The sequence below is a fragment of the Narcine bancroftii genome, chromosome 1, assembly GCF_036971445.1.
Source record: "Narcine bancroftii isolate sNarBan1 chromosome 1, sNarBan1.hap1, whole genome shotgun sequence".
In the NCBI taxonomy this organism is placed as follows: domain Eukaryota; kingdom Metazoa; phylum Chordata; class Chondrichthyes; order Torpediniformes; family Narcinidae; genus Narcine; species Narcine bancroftii.
In genome coordinates, this window is record NC_091469.1 from 366244348 (window position 1) to 366266127 (window position 21780).

At 35.6% G+C, this 21780-nt stretch overlaps 1 protein-coding gene across 2 annotated transcripts in view; it reads left to right on the forward strand.

Moving 5' to 3' along the window:
- lancl2 (LanC lantibiotic synthetase component C-like 2 (bacterial)) overlaps positions 1–9001 on the forward strand; it is a 47229-nt gene extending 38228 nt beyond the window's left edge. For both annotated transcript variants that reach the window (XM_069912703.1, XM_069912709.1), the window contains one exon: positions 815–9001. In XM_069912703.1, coding sequence (XP_069768804.1) covers positions 815–891 — 77 coding nt within the window. In that variant the 3' untranslated portion in view covers positions 892–9001. The remainder of the gene's footprint in view (positions 1–814) is intronic.
- Positions 9002–21780: the final 12779 nt, after the last annotated feature.

Genomic DNA, 21780 nt, shown 5'->3' on the forward strand with positions numbered 1-21780 from the left:
ATTCAGCAAAGAAAATGTCCTATGAAAAGTATATTCTGTCTGATCTTTATCTCTTTTAGGAATCAATGAAATTCATACTTTATAAAGAGTTGCCGGTAATTTCCCAGGAAAAACCAAATTTTAAAATACTTTACATAGTTGAGGGGCAAGGAAATTAGAAAATGATTTAAGAAATTCCATTGTAAAGCCATCCAGACCTGAAACTTTGCCAGATTGAGCAGAAGAAATCGCTTGGGAAAACTTAGCTCAGTTTTTAATCTTGTTGACTTCCTTTGAGTGACAGACAGTTTCCAGAAGAAAAAAAAGTCTTTATTAAGTTTCAAGACTTTAGGGATATTGTACATCATTTTTTTAAAATTAGTAATAGACTGCTTAGGAATTATTTTGTCAATAAAATCTTCAAGCAATTAATTATTTCCTTGAACATTTGTGCTTGGATCAACCAAAATCTTAACTAACATTTATATGATTTTTATACCAATAAATGCCATTGGAGTGAAATCAGATTGATATTTGTGGATTTTTTAATTGAATGGATTAAAGCTAAATTAGCTACTCTTGAGTGGATCAGATAGTTAATTGGACTCCAACAATATCAAAATGGAGCTTCTATCCCTGATTTTCTGTTCTCTAATTAAGAGTTGCTGGTTTCTATGGATTTTGATACCAACCAGACAAAATTAAATTTTAACATGGAGAACATTTGTGTCTGTAATGGGGGTGTTTGTGTACATGTCAGAACATTTTTTTATTGTAATGCCTTTTCTTAAAAAATAGAGTATAGATGAACCAGTTGATCTTATTATTTTTACAGGGATGGCTGGAGCTATTCACTTCTTATCTGACATTCTGAATCCAGAGGGAGCTCGATTTCCAGCCTTGGAACTCTAATGTACAACAAAATCATGCTACCTGAAGAATGAATGATTTTGGATATGGTTGAGGACCTCATCTTTTCTGTAGAGAATAGGATTTCTTGGTACCTCCTTTTCTGAATACCTACGCAGACAAAATTCACCACTGAAACTTTAAATTGAAGGCAAAAAAATTGAGTAAAACCTCTAATACTTGTCATTTGATTCATTGCATTTCAGTTTAAACCAAATTAAATACCCAAAATTAAACATGCTTACTTAAGAATTTGTGTGCACGGACACAATCCTAGCATCTCAAGATGTCTTTGTTCTTGTTCATTTCCTGCATGTGAAGATGCTAATCCACTGATCCAATTTATTTCCGATTCTGCTTGGGAAATACCCTTTGAATCAGGCTTGGATATATGCTTTACGTTGGTCATGTTTTGATTCTGTTTTTAAATTTTCAAGGCAGAAAATAAAGTGTCTTGGCGAAATCTAGCAGTTCATTTGTGCTGAGGAAAAATATCACGTAGAATCCTCCCCAAGTAACATTTCTCTCGATGTTGTTCATTTTTTTCTGAACTTTGGTTATCTCTCTTGTCTTCACATCTTGCAATGCAACTTGCGAGTTTTGTTTAATGATGGTTTAATCATTGCTGATAATGAACAGTTGTTACAGAAATGTATAACTTGCAAGCAACCTCAAAGAATTTTCTTTGGTTCCAAACTTCTTGTCACCAAAATAGCATTTCTTTGTAGAAGTAATGTAAATACAAAATTAGCTCTTCATTTGCAACATTTTTTGAGGGAAATAATATGTTAGAAAATACTTACCATCAAAATACTTTAATTGCTTTTCCAAATGTGGGTGTTTTAAATTAGAACCCTTTTGATGGACTCAAACTTCTACAAGTAATATTCTAATGATCATTGGGGACAGCTGTACCCCTGCTTCATTTTGTTCCTCTCTCCTTCTCAACCTGTTCAAGTCTCCATCCTAAGATAAAGTACAAAAACCATTATGCGAGGTCCATGTGATGAGTCTGTTCTTTATTGATTGGCTTCATTTTTATTTTCTTTCCATGTAAAAAGACAATATAAAAGTCTGATCATATATATCATAGAAAGTTGCAGGTTTTCTGTCATCTTTTCTAACCAATAGAAAAATAATTTGATTTCAAACCTTACAATAGTGTTTTTTTTTACATTTAGACATATAGCACAGTAACAGGCCATTTCAGCCCACAATCCATGCAGCCCAACTTACACCCAATTAACCTACACCCCCCCCCCTTGTCGGTATGTTTCGAACGGTGAGAGGAAACAGACACTGGGAGAACGTACAAACTCCTGACAGACAGTGCAGGATTCAAACCCCAGTCCCAATCACTGACGCTGTAAAAGTATTGCACTAACCACTATGCCAACCATGCTGCCCTCAGTTGTGCTGTTAGGATTTTTTTAAAATGAAGACTGCCATACCCTGCTTAACTATCATATAATTTGGCATACAAGTCAAGTTGTGAAGCCATAAAAAAAATTCCTCAAAAATGAGGGGTCGACTTGTACCCAGATATACTTTCGTACATTAAATTTACCGAAAAACCCGATGAAGTCAATTTGGTGTATAAATTGATACTGGAAGCATACCTGACACCTCCCCACCACTGGGCTCCTTCAGAACTGCTCCTACCTGGGACCCTGAGGTTGCTGTCACCATTCCTGCCTCTGCCGGGAGCATGATGTCATTGCTCCAGCTCCATGGGCTGTTGTCTGCTGCTGTCTGGTGGGCCGAGGTTTTTTTTAAACTTAATTTACAGCTTTGTTCCTTGCGATTGGCGGGGGTTGGGTGGTTTAAAAAAATTTTGGGTTGTTCCTTGGAGGCCTGGACATCCTGAAAAATGAGAGTCGACTTGTACCATACACCCTTAAAATTAGGCTGAAAAATGAGGGTTGACTTATATGCCAAAATATACACTATGTTTAACTTGGGTTTCTAAACCACCTTTTTTAGTGAAAATTAGAATATCAATAGTGCAATAAACTTAATTTTTGCAGGGATTACCAGTCACTGTGGATCATAAGAACTCAGAAGCAAGTTAAACCTCTTCTCAGTAAGGAGGCAGGAAATCAAAAGCAAGCTGTAAGTTTCAGCTCTTTTGTTTCATTTAGTCAAATCAATAGTTCATCAATAGGCCAATATTGCCAAATGGAAATACACAGGAGCTTGATAATAATAATTTCACCTTCTCATTAATGTGGACAAAAAGGTTATATGTTAATTGGTTTTCAAACACTTATTTCAGTTTTGCCTTCTGAAAAATCAAATTGCATCTATTGCACCTCCAAAATGCTAAAACACAAGCATACATCTACAGAACGTCAAATTTTCAGTGTACACAAGTATTGGCTTTAAAGATGTAAAAGATAAATATCCTTTAAATCAATATAAATAGCAAAGCTTACTTCTCGGGCCGTCACCACCAACTCCTTATTTAGAATTAGCTGCTGTGCTCAGGATGTTAAACTAACTTATTCACATTTCTTGAGTAAGAAATAGTTGCATTTGATTAATTTCATTTCATTGGAGCTTATCCACTGCATTTAAGAGGGGCAAGATAATATGAAGAAAGTAACGTCAGCATAACTTGGGGTACAGAGATTGAATCCTTTGCTGGGAATCCGCATCGGCCAATTGGACCATTTCTGCCGTAATGATCGTATTCAGCCTGTGTACTGGTTTTACTTCATAGCATTACTTTTCTTCAAGATTAATTGATGCATTGGCAAACACAAGTTATCTTGCACACACATTGTATCAAAAATTGTCACTCTTTTAATGTCCTGAGAAATGGTGGTAAGATGATGGGAAATCCCTTTGTCAAAATTTTTCAAATTTGGTAGTTGGGCCTTGGTTTTAATGTCTGAAAATCAGCATACTCCAGTTTGGATTTAAACATTAAATACTAGTTGTGGTTGTAATACGCACTACATCTTTGAACTAGCTTGGGGAAATAGTGAATGTTCCTATAAATACTGAACAGTCCAGTGAAAGAACAGACTCTTTGGCCCATTGTGTGCTTAACATGTCCAAATTAAACTTGATCTCTGCTTGCAATTGAGAGCTATCCCTTCATCCCATTCATATTCATGTCTATGTGGAAGTCTCTTAACTGCTACTATTGACAATATTCTTGGCCATCTGTTCCAAGCATCTATCACTGTGTAAAATATTTTCCCCACACATCTTGTTTAACCTTAAATGTGTTCTTGTGTGTAACAGTTGTACCCTGAGGAATACATTCAAACTGCCCACCTAATCAGTCTGTCTCATGATTTCTTTCTGGTCTTTCCTCTGCTTCAGAGAAAACTAAACAAGTTTGTCCAATCTTTCACTATAAATCCACGCCCTCTAAATCAACTAACATCCTGGTAAACCTCTTCTGTACCTTTTCCAAAGCATTCATATCTTTCCTTGAATAGGAATTGGACACAGTATTCTAAGTGAGGCCTAATCAAAATTTTATATAGCTTCAACATGACTTCCCTACTTTTAGGCTCCTATGCCTCTTTACCATACTGTCCATTTATGTGGCCACTTTCAATGACTTATGTACCTGGACTCCAGAGCCCTCTGCGTAACAATGTTTTTAAGAGCCCTACCATTAACTATCTGTGTTTCCCTTACACCAGGGTGGCCAACCTCTTAATTTTTGATTTAGACATGCAGCATGATAACATGCCATTTCAGCCCACGAGCACGTACCGGGGTGTAGGTTAATTGTGCGCCACGGACTTGTGGGCTGAAATAGCCTGTTACCGTGGTGTATGTCTGAATTAAAAATTGGCCATCCCTGCCTTACACCTAACCTTCCAAAGTGCAATACCTCACTTGTCCAAATTAAACATTTCTGTCTGTATTTTTAACACTTCTATACTCTGGAGAAACTCACAATGTGCTAGAGGAGCTTAGTGGGTCAAACAGTATCCATGGAATTCAATAGATTGTGTGTAAATTGGGCAGCACGAACAAGCCCGTGGGCTGAATGCCTAAATTTCTTTTTAAAATTCAGCAGTAGCGAGTAACGGGGTTAGGTGCCCAAATAAAAAAAATGGGTGGGGGGAGCAATGAGGGGTGCGGAAGCACAGTTCAGCAGGTGATAGGTGAATACAGGTGGGAGGAAGAAGACATGGAAAAAGTTAGGAGCAAGATGCAGAGAGCTAAGGAAGATGCACTCTAAGCTTGTCAATGTTAACAACCTTGCTGTCTACTCACACCACCCTGCCCTCAAATTCAGTTAGTGTATCCCTCTTCATCTCAGGAGACAATATCTGCTGACATTGTTTGAAAACCTACCAACTTTGGCCTCTCCCCATTCAGACTCTTATAAGGATACAATTCCTTTCTTTCAGTTCCTCGGTTTCTGCCATGATGCTTTCCATTCCAAGACATCAGATTAACTCCTTCAGTAAATATTGTTTACTTCTACTGCTATCAATGCATCTTGTCCACATCTACATTTCGCGCACATCTGATCTTGCCTCAATCACCCCATCAACTTCTACGTCCTATGTTATCTCACCACCACATCTCCCCAGACCACCTTCCATAAGAATTGCTACCTTTGAGATTCCCTGGTCCCCACCATTTAAGGCCGCAAACAGTCCCTCAAAGAGAGCCAACATTTCACTTGTGAATCTGCAAGGGTTATTTACTGCATCCAGTATTACTGGGGTGGGCTCTACATGAGAGAGGCTGGGCACAGATTGGGGCATCACTTCAATGAGCACCTTTACCCAGTCTGGGATCTCCTAATGGCCAGTCACTTTAATTCCACTGCCCATACCACCTCTCCCATCTTCATTTGTCCTGATCCTATTATGTCTTTTCCCCTCCTTAGCTCACCCCATTCTTTCCATGCTTGCTATCTCCCTTTTTGTCAGTCCTGACCTAAAATATTGATTTTTCCCAACCTGCTGAGACCCTCCATACAATGAAAAGCAGAAAGAATTACAGACTTATTTAAGCAGTGAAAAAGGTCAGAATTTGAAGAATCTTTACATTTAAAGCCTGAACTTTGTTTTTCCAAGTGAAATTTAGTGTTTTTCAAGGAATTCATACTGACGATGCACTGTGGAAGAGCAGCAATGCCACCTGCTGTTCAAAGATCATTTTAATTTAGCATTTTCTCAAATTGGATTTGCAATCTCCAAAGAGAAAATAACAAACACAATGAAGAGGCTGTTTGGCATTCATTCTAAATCATGATCGGGGAGGTAACATTGACCAATGGGACTGCTGCAAGATACCAGACTTTAAATATGTTTTGGATGGCCACATGAATTTGCAGTGGCACTGACATCGCTTGTGAGCTGTCGGGCATACTAATAACAAAGAAGAATACACTCCTTTCTTTAGACTTGATGAATTGAGTTGGCAACATACTGGTTTGAGCCCACAAGTAATAAAATCGAGCTGGTAGCTCAGCTGCTCCAGTGATCTGAGATCTGGGTGGCTGCTGTGCAGAGTTTCCATGTTCTATCTGTGACCGCATGATTTCCCCTGGGTGCTTCATTTTCCTGACAAATCCCAAAGATGGACCACTGTAAATTGCAGGCAAGTTGATTGGAAAATGAGAAGAATATTAGTTTAGATTTGGTGTTCAATGACCTATTTCCTTACTGTATGACCATATGCTCCAGATTTATGAGGTGGAAGTGAGGTAAAGATGATTTTTGGGGTGGGAGGATTGCAGAAACAGACTTGGCTGCAACCCTTTGCTTTTTACTGAGGGTCAGGGAAGGCAGGCTAGTTTTGTTAATACTAATTGCAAATGTACCTGTTTTGTTTTGATAACTCATGACATAAATCAGAATCTTTTGTCATTTTGAAATTAAAATGTCAATCACAAGCACACAATAGGAGCAGGAGAAGGCTTCTCGGCCCCTCCAGTTTGTCACATTATTCAATATCAGAACTGATCAATGATGACCTCAACTCCTCCTGTATCAGTTCCCATGATCTTCAATTCCTCAATATTTCAACTGTTTATCTTTCTCCACCTTAAATATAATCTAATGATCTAGCTTCCAACAACCTGGAGGGTAGATAATACCAGAGATCCACTCAGAACCTGAGGCAAGTAATTTCTATGCATTTCAGCTTTATTCTTCATCTGGGTCCCATAGTTTAGAACTCACTAGTGAAAACCTAGGCAGCAGCCTTGGATCTAAAATTATAGGATTGGTGTTTCTGCCAAAAGAAGCAATTACCTGAAGCAACCAACTATTTGAAGCAATCTATTGCATTGTTAGGATTAAACGGCAATTTGATGTTGAGGAGACGCCATAATACAGCGTTCTCACTGCTCCACCAATCTGGGTTTGATCCTCTGTAACTGTCACTGTGAAGCTTGATATCTCCTTGTAACTGCATGGGTTTGTCTTGGTTTCTTCCCAAGAACCAAGGCCATGCTAGATCATTGGTTTGTGAAAATCTGAGTGGAGTTGATGGGCAGGTGAGAGAATGGCTTACAAGGAAAGAGTTGTGGGATTGATGAGGTTGCTCTGATAGCTAGCATAGACTTTATGACCTCTCATCTTGTAAGAAAATATGAAACAAAGTTAGTGACAGCTATTTTGAGAAAGACAAGTACCAAATAGTGTTATTTCCTCCTCCCTCCCCCATTTCAAGATATGCAGTGGGGTTTTTTAAATTTTCTATTTAATTTGAATTTTGTAAGCACTGGAAGTTGCACTCACTTTTAACAAATAATCTGCAATCCTTTTTTTAAAAAATTATAGCAGCATGTATTTTTCACATTTGACAGGGGCAAAGCTAATCCATTCCTCTATGTACTTCCTCACCTGTCTCCCACCTTCCTAGGACTGTACTTACCAATCATCTGCAAGAAAAATCCCTTTTGATTCTTTGAAACAATAATTAGAGGACTTAAATTTCCTACATAACTTATGTCTGTTCAGATGACCTTTTAAGTACCATTCATCCTGACCTTGATTATATTTGTGGAACTTTGCTCTGGACATCAATTGTCATATTTTCTCAGTTTAAAACAATGTTTACACTTCAAAAATTTGAGGAGTGGTTGGCAAGGAGCTATATATAAAAGGGGTGGGTGGGCAGGCAGAAAAGGTACAATTGCAGATGCAGATATAATTAGTATGTTTAAAAACATTTGAACAGGTAGATCTTTACCTGGTGTTGGTAGTGTTTTTCCCTAAATTACATTTATGCAGTGTTTGTTTATTTGAATCCAATTATCACAGAGATGTTCTCAGCAGTTGGAGAGAGCCCTGAGCTGCATATAGCTAATCTTCACAATTAGTGGGATCCTGATAGAAGTTTTCCTGTTTGTGGAGTATTTTTTAGTCTCTGATTACCTTTTTTCTTGTAAGCCCAAAGATAAGCAGTGGAAATATTAATTCTATTTTGAACACTGAGAAAAGCCTTCTTGGCTTTATCTGTGATGACAGTGAGGCGGTTGCTATTTCCTAGTAGAGGAACTAAAGGTCATGAGGAAAAGAACATGTAGCACTTAGTCCACAGTCAGATCAACTGTGATCTTGTTGAATGAAGGAACAGAGTCAACAATCCACAGCCTTTCCTTTATCAACTTTGCTGAAAATCTCCATGAAAACAATGTTAAACATGACCTACTGTGCACAAATGTTAAAAACAAGTCTGCAGACTCCATGGTTGAAGTGAAAACCCAAAGCTGGAAAATTTCAGTGGGTCAAATAATGTCCATTGGAGTAGAAGTCCAAAAATCCAGATCACTTGAGAATCCAGGCTTTTTTGAAAACTCAAACTTTTTAAAAAATGAGTAGGCTTTTGAGTGCATGCATGTGCACAAACACACAAGCACCAAAGATGCACAGCGGCAACAAGTGACCACAACTAATACAGGTAATCTTATCACAAAGAAATTCCTTTGTACAGTATACTGTATTTTTCTTTCACAATGATCATTTTTAAACATTTTCAGGCATCACATGCTCTTTTTTGTAGTGAAAACATTTTATGTTTACATTTTTGTAAAGTGCTCATTTATTTTGCTTTAAAACTGCACGCTTTGATAAATGAAATGTGCTGTATTTGCAAATGAATAAATTATTAAAATTTATCTGTTTATATCTTTTTTATTCTTGCATAAATTTGAATTTTAGAAGTACTTCCGAGAAACTGGAAAATACAGACCAACCCAATCCCCAAGCAGTCCAGATTTTGAGACTTCTACTGTAACTTACCTAGTATTGATGTCTTTCCACTAGCCTATAATTTCCTGGGTTATAATTGGAGCGTTATTTTTTTTTAAAAGTAACAATGTGAGCTACCCTCAAATCCTCCAGCACCTCACCTGTGGTAAAGAGCATTTTAAATACATCTGCCAGGGCCCATGCAATTTCTACACTAGCCTCCTTCCTGTTCTGAGGGAGTACCTGGTCAGGCCCTGGGGATTTATCCACTTTACTTTAAGACAGCAAGCACCTCCCCCTTTAATCTGTATAGGTTCCATGACCTCACTGCTTGTTTGCCTCACTTCCCAAGACTGCCAGTTTCCTGAGTAAACACAAATGCAAATCACCCATTTAAGTACTCCCCTATCTTTTCTGGTTCGATACATAGCCAACCACTCTGATATTCAAGGACCAATTGTATCCCTTACTATCCTTTTGCTCTTAATATACCTGTGTAAGCCCTTAGTAATATATTTCACATTGTCTATCAAAGCAACCTCATCTTCTTTTAGCCCTCCTGATTTCCCTCTCAAGTTTTTCCTGCATGAGGGGGCAGTGCATAATGGCATGAGGGAAGGGGTGGACTTCAGACTCTCCCGGGGGAATAAACTTTAAAGCCTGAGTAATTTTTTTAAATTAAAGTTTCTTAAAAGCCCTCGGAACCCACCTGTATCATGTTGGGCATGGCTGATAGAGGAAGGAAAACAGCAAAGTACAAGGAAACAGTGAGTTAAGATCCAAAACAAATGAAGATGTAGCCTACCTTGATGTTGGAACCTTGACCTCAGGTTCTGAAGCCTCCCCGAGCGACATGTGCAATGATGGCTTATTTGAAGCCAGTAATAGTGGAGCTGTACAGATCTCCCCTGAACAATACCAGAAGGTACTGTGCATGTGCGAAGGCTTATACCCACGCATGTTTCAATGGAAGAATATGGTCCTGAATGGAGACTCAGCAGTGTCACAACTAGTGGTGCGGTCAGAACTAAGGAACTGCACTCTGGTATAGAGATGCTGTCAGAAACATGTTCTTTTGTCAGGTAGTGATCAGGAAGACAAGGGAGATCAAGAAGACACAGATGAAGACGAGGACATGAAAGATGAAGAGGAGGCTGAAAGTGGCTCAGTGAAGGTCAAACTTCAATTATAATGGATCTTTCTTCATTAATAAACTCTTAAATTTAACTATATTATCTACAAATCTATTTTTAATGAAACCAATTTGATCCATATTTATTAATTTTGGTGAATAGTTAATGTATTAGCTAATAATGTAGATACAATTTTATAATCTATATTTAATAATGATATAGGTCTATAAGAGGAAGGTTGTAAAGAATCATTCCCTTTTTAGGAATAACTTATTAATGCTGTTTTAAAAGATTCTGGCAGATCATGTAATTCTCTCATTTAATCTAATACTTCCAATCATACAGGAGTTAACAATTGCTTAAATTCTTTATAAAACTCCAGAGGAAAACCATCTTCTCCTGGGACTTTATTATTCTGTAATGACATCAGAGTCTTGTACACTTCTATCACAGAAAAAGGATTAGATAACTAATTTTTCTTCCATATTTAACACAAGTAATTTAACTTGTGATAAATTTCTTTTTTCATCTTTCAGAGATTCTGATTGATATAATTTTTTTGTAAATGTTTCTAAAATTATCAAATTTCTTGCATTTTATAGGTGATTTGACCAGTTTCCTCCTTTGTTGCAACTATTGTTCTTGATACTTGTTCATCTTTTAATTGCCATGCTAATACTTTGTGATTTCTTTCACCTAGTTCATAATATTTATGTTGAGTTCTCATTATATGTCTTTCTACTCTTTAAGTTTGTATTGTATTAAATCTAATTTTTTAAATTCCAATTATTTTTTTCTCTTCATGTTTTTGGATATGTAATTCCTTCTCTAAATATATTTCCTTTTCGATTTGGTCTATCTCTTTCATATATTCTTTTGTTTATCTTAGATGTATAACTTACTATTTGACCTCTTAAATATGCCTTCATGAAATTCCATATAGTAAAATTATTCATTGCTAAATTTTCATTAGTTTCTAGAAAAAAAGTTATGTTGTCTCATAAAATCAGAATTTTTTTTCTCTCTAATAATATTGTATTAAGTCTCTATCTATAACCTATATTTTGTTCATCCTCCAATGTAATTAACAAAATTAAGGGGAATGATCAGATAAATCCTGCTTGGTATTCTACCTTTTGAATTCTAGCTCGCACATGAATATGTTTTTATGTCTAAATGAATGAAAAGAATAGTCCCCATCACTTGGATGAGTTCTTCTCCAAATATCTATGTCCATATCTTTCATTAAATCTATAGCAATCTTAGTTACTTTACTTTTTATAATTTTACTACCTGATCTAACTTTGGATCGAAGGTAAAACTGAAATGTCCTCCTACTAATAATTTTCCTTTTGAACTTGTTAATTGCAGAGATAAATCTTGTATAAATTTTCCACTAACTGCAGTTGGTGCATAAACATTCAATAAAGTCCAATATTCTGAATAGATTTGACAAGTAACCATTACAGACCTTCCTGTTGTATCTATAGTGGTATTTAATATTCTAATAGGTAATTTTTAAAATATATTAATATTACAACACCTCTAGCTTTTGAATGAGATGAAGATGCCAATACCAATCCAATCCAATCTCTTTTCAACTTTTGATGCTTCTTTTTTGTCAAATGAGTTTCTTGGAAAAAAAAACTATATCTACTTTTATTTTTTTCATCTATAGTAATTTTTTCCATTTTATTTGATTCTGTATTCCATTTATATTAATATGCACAAAATTTAATTTCCCTGCCATCAGTTACCTCTAAAATCCACTTTCTCCCACTCCTCCCACTTTCAGTGTTAGCAACATATCTAGTATTATTCTTAATTAAGCTCGGTGTAAAATAAGAAAGAAACAAATATATAAAAAAACAACAAAAAGGAAAGAGAAAAGAAATCCTCCCCCTAAAAATGCATGATGTTTTAATGGCTTTAACTCCCTGATTTATACAGGTTGTGGTAAAAAACCACACTTGCTCCCATGATTCCACAGTAGTCAACTCCATTTTCCCAACTAACTCACTTGAAATACAATGCATTATGACCATTCATATTCATTCAAGGATCATTTTAAACATATATAGATCAATTGTAGGTTAAAACCTTCCTCCCAATTAAACTCTTGAAATTTTCAGATACATCTTAACTCTTTTACATTCATACTTTGAAGTATCAACAGCCACCTGCCTCTCTCTGTCAAAGAATCAGCATACTCCTTTGCCTCATTAGGCTCTGCAAAAATTCTTCTTTTCCATCAGGGACAAAAACTTAAAGCTGCTGGATACCTCAAGACAAAGGCACAACCTTTCTTCCACAATACATTTTTAACTGCATTAAATTCCTTTCTCTTTTTTTTAAATTCAAAACATATCAGGTAAAAGAAAATCTTACTCCCATTATAAACCAAAGATAATTGTCTTTTTTTTTCACCTGTTTAGCCACCAGTTCCAAGATCTCTCTTACTTCATAACGAAGAAATTTAACAAGTATCAGACAAAATTTTTGATCTGGTTGTGGCTTTGGACTCCATGTTCTATGTACTCTCTCAATCTCAATATCTCCTTGGAATTCAGTTACTCCCAAAGTTTCCAGAATCCAACACTGTAAAAACTTCTTGATTTCCTGTCCTTCATCACTTTCTTTAAGTCCAACAATCTTTTTGTTGCAGCCAGTTCAGCTTGTACCTTCTTCATTTGTTCCTTAATCCCTTGAATTTCAAATTTTTTTCCTTTAATTTTTCATCCAGAACTTCAAATCTTTTGTCCACCTGCTGCATCATTTTTCCCACTTTCTTTGTAAAACTCTTATTTTCAGCTATATTCTCTCCACATTTCTTAACAACTTCTGTTAATAACATCATAGCTGGAAATTATCCATGTAATTCTTCATATCAACTGTAGAAATAAAATGTTTTTTTTCCATTTTCCCCATCATTCTGTTAATAAATCCTGTTCAGATCATATTTCTGGCTCTTCTTCTTGTCCACTGGAGCTAGAAGCCTCTTGAGCCTTTTTAAAAACTGCCTCCTTTTTTTTTGCACTCTGCGCATGTGCAGAGTCACTTCTTTACCGTAACAGGTGGCCATTGTTGGGAGAGACCCTGTACAGCAGTGTCCAAGATCTCTCCAGCTCCCGGCTTGGCCAGTACCTTATGCACAGCTCCTGGATCCTTCCTCAAGGTAGGCCTTTCTTCTTTATCTTGATCTTTTTCTTGCTCTGTTTCTTGTGCTAATACAGCTAGTTTTTCTTTCTTCAGTGGCATTTTAAATCATTCTTTAAATCTTCAAATACTCCTTTCTTCCATTTTACTTAACTATTTCAACCTTTTTTGAGGAGAGTAGTGATTTGCAGTCGAACCCCATGTAATTCCCAACAGCAACCTTGAAGCAGCGGGTGCTAGACTGTTTTCATGAATTTTGTAATTAATTTCTTTTTCTTGAGGGTGGTGGGAGAGAAGAGATGGAGTTTTTCCTGTCTTGCCTAATGCATTATGTGCCATATTGTAATGGGAGTCACAATCCATATGGTGAAGAGGAGTACTGATGCTTTTTTTTTCACTCAGCATTTTGGGGAAGTTTATATTATGTCTGATTAATGTTTTATTTCATTTATTGTTTTTTTTTTAATTTTTTTGTATCTTTTTTCTTTGGGACAGAAATGTTTACAGGAGTCAGTTGGGTTTGATGGAGGAGGCCTGGGAGAATGGAACTGAAAGAGATTTGGACTCCAGATAATGGAAGGAATAACACACTAAATTTTCTTAGTCTTAATGTTAATGGGATAAATAGTAAAATTAAAATGATAAAATACTAGCTCATATGAAAAAGATTATAGGTTTTGTATTTTTACAAGAAACTCATTTGACAAAGAATTAAAATTAAAAAGGGATTGAGTGGGTCAAGTGACAGCTTCATCTTTTAATTCTAAAGTAAGATAGTAGCAATGTTAATTTTAAAAATGTTACTGGTGAAATTTCCAGATGTTGTAATGGATCCTGTGGGAAGATACATCTTGGTTCATTGTCAAATTTATTCCACAATGTGGACACTTATGAGTATTTACGCACCAAATGTAGATGATGAAGATTTTATACGGTATACATATTTACATTTAGCAGAATCACGTGAAAAGATTTTAATAGGGGCTGATTTGAATTGTTGGTTTGATTCAATATTGGATAAATCAACAAAAGTAGTAGGGAGAACTAAAGTGGTGAAGATTATATCAAGTTTGATGAAGGAATTAAATTTAATAGATATTTGCAGAAGGCTGAGCCCTAAAGAGAGAAATTATTCTTTTCATTCACATCGACATGACTCTTATTCGAAAATAGATCTCTTTTTGATATCAGTGCAATTACGGGGTACAATTTAATTATGTAGAATATAAAGCTAGAATATTATCTGATCATTCTCCGCTCTTATTGGCATGTTCAATTTCTGAGAAAGTAGGTTCACCATATAGGTGGAGATTTAATACTGTATTGCTGAAAAGAATAGACTTCTGTGACTTTATAAGAAAATAAATTCAATTGTTTCTAGAAATGAATTCTAATTCCGTAGGTAATAAATTCATTGCATGGGATGCACTTAAAGTGTATTTAAGGGGTCAAATAATAAGTTATTCAGATAAAATTAAGAAAGATTATATTTGAGACAAACCAGTTGGAACAAGACAGGAAATTTGGAAAAGGATTTGCAAAATAAACCTTCTGAAGAAAAGACAATTAATTAACAAAAAACTTCAATACAATACTATTTAGACACATAGAACTGAAAAAAATAATTCCAAGAACAAAGGAAGATATTATGAATTAGGAGAAAGGGCACATAAGGTTCTTGCATGACAATTGAAAGCAGAACAGGCATCTTGAACAATCAATGTATTTAAAAAATATTTGGGGCTTATTACACATAAACCACAAGAAATAAATGATACATTTAGGGAATTTTATTCTGAATTATATCAATTGGAATCACTTCATGATGAGAATAAGATTAATAAGTTCTTACCTCAAATTAAACTGTCAGGAGCAAGAAATTTAAATTCTCCATTTATGGCAAAGGAAGTTAGTGGAGTAATGAGTTTGTTGCAAAGTAGTAATTCACCAGGGTAAAATGAATTTCTTAGAATTTTATAAGAAATTTAAAGATCTTTTGATACCTCAATTTATCAAGTGTTCAAGGTACATTCTCTTCTGGATTCCTTTTCAACTGCAATTATTACTGTGATACCAAAGAAGGCTAGAGGTCCATTGAGATCAGCATAATTTTGACCCAATTCATTATTAAATATTGATTATAAGATAGTAGCTAAACTTTTAGCAAGTAGATTGGCAAAGTATTTACTGAAGTTAATACATAAGGATCAAACTGTATTTGTTAAAGATCAGAAATCTGCAGACAATGGGCAAGTTTGATTAGTTTAATACATTTAGTTCAAAAGTGGGGAGATTTGAGTGTCACAGTGGCTTTGGATGCAGAAAAAGCATTTGATATATTAGAATAGGATTTCCTCTTCAAAGTTTTGGAGACATGCTGGTTAGGATCAATATTTATAGATCGGGTTAAAATGTATATATATAGTCAAGTTTCAGCACCTTTTTGGTTGACTAGATCAAGTAGACAAGGTTGTCCATTGTTGCCAGCTTTATTTATTTTAACAATTAAACCTTTAGCTGAACTCATAAGACAAGATTCAAAGATTATGGGTATTTTAGTATAATATAAATAAATTTTTTTGCAGATGATGTTTTGATTTACTTAACAGATCCTTTAATTTATTTGCATCAGCTTAATGTTAGATTAAAAGAATACAGAGAAGTATCTAGTTATAAAATTAATTGGGACAAAAGTGAAATTGTGCCCTTAGTAAATGGGGTTATTCACAATATAAAAAAAGTAATTCAATTTAGATGGCCAGATGCTAGGATAAAATATTTAGGTATTTGTGGGAAGCCACAGTTAAAAAAAATATTTAAGTTTAATTATTTATCATTATTAAATAAAATAAGAAATGATTTGGAAAGATGGAATATGTTACCTATTACTTTAATAGGTAAATTGTATTAAGATGAATGTATTTCCTAGAATATGATACCTTTTTCCATCAACTCCAATTTCAATTCCTCAGATTTTTCTGGAATTAAATGTTTGTGATCCAGTTTTTTCTGTTGGGAAACACAATGTACTTAAGACTTAAAATGAATCTGTTCAAATTCCAAATCTAATTTGTAATGATCACATTAGCAGTGTCCAGCAAGTACACAGTGGTTACCTGGAAATTCGACTCCTGCCTGAGCATTGCATGCTGAAACACAGAAATGCAATGTATTGCTAAAACTTGGAAATTTGATATAGATTTGGGAATGGAGAGATGGCTGGCAGAAGTTGAGTTGCATACCACTTGAGAAAATTACTTATAAATTAAGAGATAAATATTATACATTTTTGAAAATATGATCCCCATATTTATAGTGTTGGTATGAAACTCAGACATTCCCTTTCTTCTAAAATAGGTCTCTATATATTATAAGAAGTTTTATAGTGAGCAGTACTCCTGTTGAAATCTCTTGTCCTACATTTTTCTATTTTTTTCTCATCTTTGAAGGGGACTGGGGGAAGGGCCTTTCTTTCTTCTTGTCCACATGTAATATTGTGAAATAGCTGATTTTTTGTGGTTTTAAAATATATAAATAAAATAAAGTTTTTACTGCATTTTCATACCCCTCATGTACCTCATTTTCTTCTTGTTGCCTACACCTGCTCTACTGCTCTCTTCCTAACCAGATCCCCAATATCCCTCAAAAACCAAGGTTCCTTTCAGGAACATACAAGCTCTGCACTCCCTTTGAAGGCCTTCTGAGCACATCCTTGACAGAAAACAACCTAGCCCAATCCACACTTTCTAGATCGTTTCTGCAATTTAGGATCAAACCTATACTTATCTATAATCATCTGGAAACTAATGACATTATGATCAGTAGACGCAAAGTGTCCCCTACACTTATCCATGACCTCACTGCATTGCACCCTCTTTGGTTCGTACCTCAATACATTGATTGAGAAAACTTTCCTGAACACATTTGACAAACATCTATCCAGCACTTTTACATTATGGGTGTCCCAGTCAATATGTGGAGAGTTATAATCACCTACTATCACAACTTTGCCATCTCCCTTCAGATTTGCTCCTTCAATTTTTGCTGACTATAAGGCCATCTATAATACAACCCAAGTAATATAGTCATATCTTTCCTATTCCTCAGCTCCACCCTTTTAGCCTCAGTAGATGAGCTCTCAAGTCTGTCCTGACCAAGCACAGCTGTGATATTTTCCCCAAACAAGCAATGCCACTCCCCCTTTCATCCCTCCTGGTCCATTGTGACTGAAATAATAGAACCTTGGAATATTGAGCTGTCAGTCCTGCCTTTCCTGCAACCAAGTTTCATGAATGGCCACAATGTCATACATCTAATTTAATTCAAATTTATATCAACGAACACGGAAAATTCCAAAGCATCCAAAAGATTTTAAAAAAAGGTTAATTGTTAGTTACAACTGACTAACAACTGGCAATGAAACAACTATTTTTGGACAGGTTTGAAAATCAATGCACAGTTATGATCTGAATTATTATTTCAAATTGCAAGCACAAAAATGTTAACCAGTAGCTGACTATATTGCCTGTCATTTCATACAGGCCATGCATTTTGCATTTAAAATTAATACCTGAAGCACAAAGTAGTCAATGAGCTTGCAGGATTTTCTACATAATTGCATTAATGGTTGCTTCTTTAGTGGTGCCCTGTTCAAAATCTCATCCAAGTATTTCATGTTCACATTCAATTAATATTTTCCAACTACTAATTGTGACAAGTTCTAGATTTGTGCCCGATTCCATCCTTATCCACAATTTGCAGATAAGCCGAATTTATCTTGTGGAGCAGTGCGAGCAAGAATGATTGGTGGGAACTCTTGGTTTCAAAGTGGTCTTGTTCATCCCAGATCCCTGAATTGCTACTATTAAATAACATATTTGCCATTTTTAGGCACAAGCAGAAATTTTCAATAATGGCTTCCACTGAAACTCTCAACCCTTTCTGTATTCCACTTCAGCAGGCAGGAAAATAGTCTGCTAAAATATTGAAGAGATTGATCTGCTTCACTTTTAATCAAAATGTTTGATCTCAATCACCCACACCACCACCCCCCCCCCCCACATTAAATATTTGAAAATCCAAATGCTTGGAGGATGCAAAAGTTGACATAAGAGTTTGAATTTTTCATCCCCTTGGTTCAGTTGTAGCTTGATGCTGGGATTTAACATGCATCAAACAGCATGTGAATAGGGTCTTTTTGCTGGTGTAAGAGCAACTCTGAAGCTTCCACTTTGAGTCCTTGTTAAGAGTATAACATACAGTGAAAAGTAATTGGAACATGAAAGATAAAACTGCTGAAATATATCGTGTACAAGCAACTGAAATAAAAATAAGAAATGCTGAAAAAAAAACAGCATGTGAATATGAACATGTAGCAACAAAAACTAATTCTGGACTCTTTTGTCTCCCCAGTGCATGTCTATAGTAAATGCACTAAAGAATTGTAGGTGGAGGTACATGTGAATTGTTCATTTGCAAAAACAGCAGAATATTATATTGGCAAACTATAAACTACTCATTATATGTGTTAATGTGAGATTCTGAACCAACTTAATTTTCACCCCTTTTCCCTATCAATATCAAATTCTCTCAAGATTGTACTACTGATTCAGTCTCAAAGTTAGGCAATTAGTCATTAGCTGTAATAGAACTTTAATATGACCAAATGCAAGTTATCGTAATTTTGATGAGCCACTTAAAATTGGAAAATTCTTTGACCTCTTCTTCAATGCCAGTCAAAATCTTTCTTGTATCTAATCTTTGTGACCAATGAATCCCATTCATGACATTTCCCCGCACCCGAAGTTCTGAATACCGAAAAGATCCAAAAACCAAATGTTTTTGCAGCACTGACGTGACCATTGTTAATGAGGCAGATGACACTAGAGGAAACATTTGAAAAAGCCATCAAGGAGGATTTCTAGTAGCTTATTTTGCGTCAATATTAGTTTTGGTAATTGATAATTTATAATTGGTTACACAGACTATACATTACACCGCAAAAGTTAAATAAATGGGACCCAACAGTATCTGATAGATGTTTTCGATGTAAAAAAGAAATGGGAACAATTCATGCAATCTGGACATGTGAGAGAGTAGAAAAATTTTGGGATGATCTCAGTCAGATATTAAATAAAATAACAGAAAACAATATACCAAAGAATCCAGAGATCTTTCTCCTAAGTAACATAAAAAACAAAGAATTTGGAATTGATTTGGAGGATGCACAAAAAAGATTTGTTAAGAGAGCCCTAGCCGTATCAAAAAAATGTATTATGTCAACCTGGAAATTGGAAGATAATTTGAAAATACAACAATGGTATATAGAAATGAATAAATGTATTCCATTAGAAAAAAATAACATATAGTTTAAGAAATAATATTGAAATATTCGAACAAGTATGGGAGCCTTACATTAAATACAATAGCGAAAACCTACCGGGGACAAACATTACCTAAGTTGATGGAAGGAGAAGGAAAGAAAAGAATGGACTCAGTAGAATTTCTGGTGTATTTTTGTTGAATGACAACATTGTCTGACTGGCTTAATGCAACCTAGATTGTATACCTAAAATGGATGAGGGGGGGGGGTGGGGGGGTGGCTTGGGAGGAGGGGGGGGGGGAGAAAAAGTCACTGTATATGTGTGAAAAATAAAAAGTGTATATCATGGCTAATGTGATTTATGGTGTGAAAAATAATTTTTTTTTAAATAAATAAATAAATAAATTGGAAAAAAAGGAGGATTTCTAGTATTTGGTGCTGCATTTATCTTATTTTGTGAGCAAAGATCGTTTTTTTTTGGTACGTATTAAACATTTTGTGCTCGAAAAGCCTACCATTGTTTTTTTGCTGTTGTTTAACCGCTGATAATTGGGAACCCTGCTGATGCTACTGAGCTGCCAAAAGCCATTGTTCCAATAACCGAAAAATGTCCAGTCCCAAGAGTTTTGGATATGGGGAAACATACTGTATTTTCTAATCTTATGCTCCAGCACGTGGCCATGTCCAAATGTTATCATACTCATGAACAATGGCTAGAAAATAATGCATTTGGAGACCAAAGCTTCAGGGTAGACACACAAATTTTTTTATACTTAGTTTGTAGTACCTATTCTTCATTTCTCGTTTTAAACCAATGCAGTAATGTACATTTCTTCTGCATTTCCAATTAGCTTTCCCCATTCTGAAGAGAGATTTGAGAACTATTTTATAACAAAATTCAGCCATTGGTCCAAACCAGTGTCAGTCAAAGAGCCAACTATTTACCTCCACTTGTGCATGTCTACTTCTCTCCTGTAGTAACTGTGGTGAATCTCTGCTAAGCTGCTATACTAACATTGGCTGTGCATTATCTCTACTGTTAAGGACACTCCCCTTGGGTATAACTGTGTATGCACCCATTGTCTTTCATTATTGTACTGGTAGTTTCTGCTAATAAAAGCCATGATTATTGTTTAACCACATCGTCTTTGTGGACCTCATCAACTGGCACTTCAGTAACATTCCCAATACTCAGTGGCAGATTAACCATCAAGCTGAGTAGGCTTAAGCTTAGGGGTCTCGCAGGAACTGGACCTCGGTCTTTACAATTCTTTCAACCCCTAAAGTTCAAATGATCTCCTGGCATTTATTGATCCCCTTGGATAGACCCACAGACTTCCAAGGGGAGCCTTACTAAAGCTAAGCCTAGGAGCCCAGGTGGTAGTTAATCACCCACTGCCAATATTACCCATTAAATTATTCCCAGTACTTCAAGCATACGCCAAATATCAACATGGAATCTGGTAGTGCTCCAATTTATCTTCCTTACACTAGCTTCTCTTCACGTACCCAGTCTTACTAAAGGGTATAGGCTTAAATAATTGATCATTCTTTTTCTCCCACTGATGCAGTTTGACCTACTGAGTTCCTTCAGTAGATTGAGTTTAGCTTCTGATTTCAGCATCTGCAAACTCCTGTGTCTCTATCCCTTGTAATCAATGACTTTTTTTAAAAATACTATATTCATAAGCTATTTTCATATTAATTTTTAATTTTAGACATCTGATAGTTGGGTCCCTAAAAGCTTTCATTCCACTAAAATGTTTACTGTTTACATTGTATTTCATTATTGAAAATTTTAGAAAGGAGGTGGCGTGGCAAGATGGCGTAGAGTCCAGACGTACAATCTCGACCTCTCTGGCCAGACTTTTAAATACCCATTTTTTAACCCTTTGTTTTCAAGTTTAAACTTTTTAAATTTTAAAGTATTAAGGAATTATTATGGCCACTAATGGTAAAAAGACTAAACCTCAAGTTCATAAGAAGTTACACTTTCGAAGTGCTGAAGATTTGGGGCCTAGACAACTTGATACAGTCCCAGGGTCAATCTCTTCATTGTCTAAACCCCAAAGATCGCCTGTGGGGCTGAAAAAAA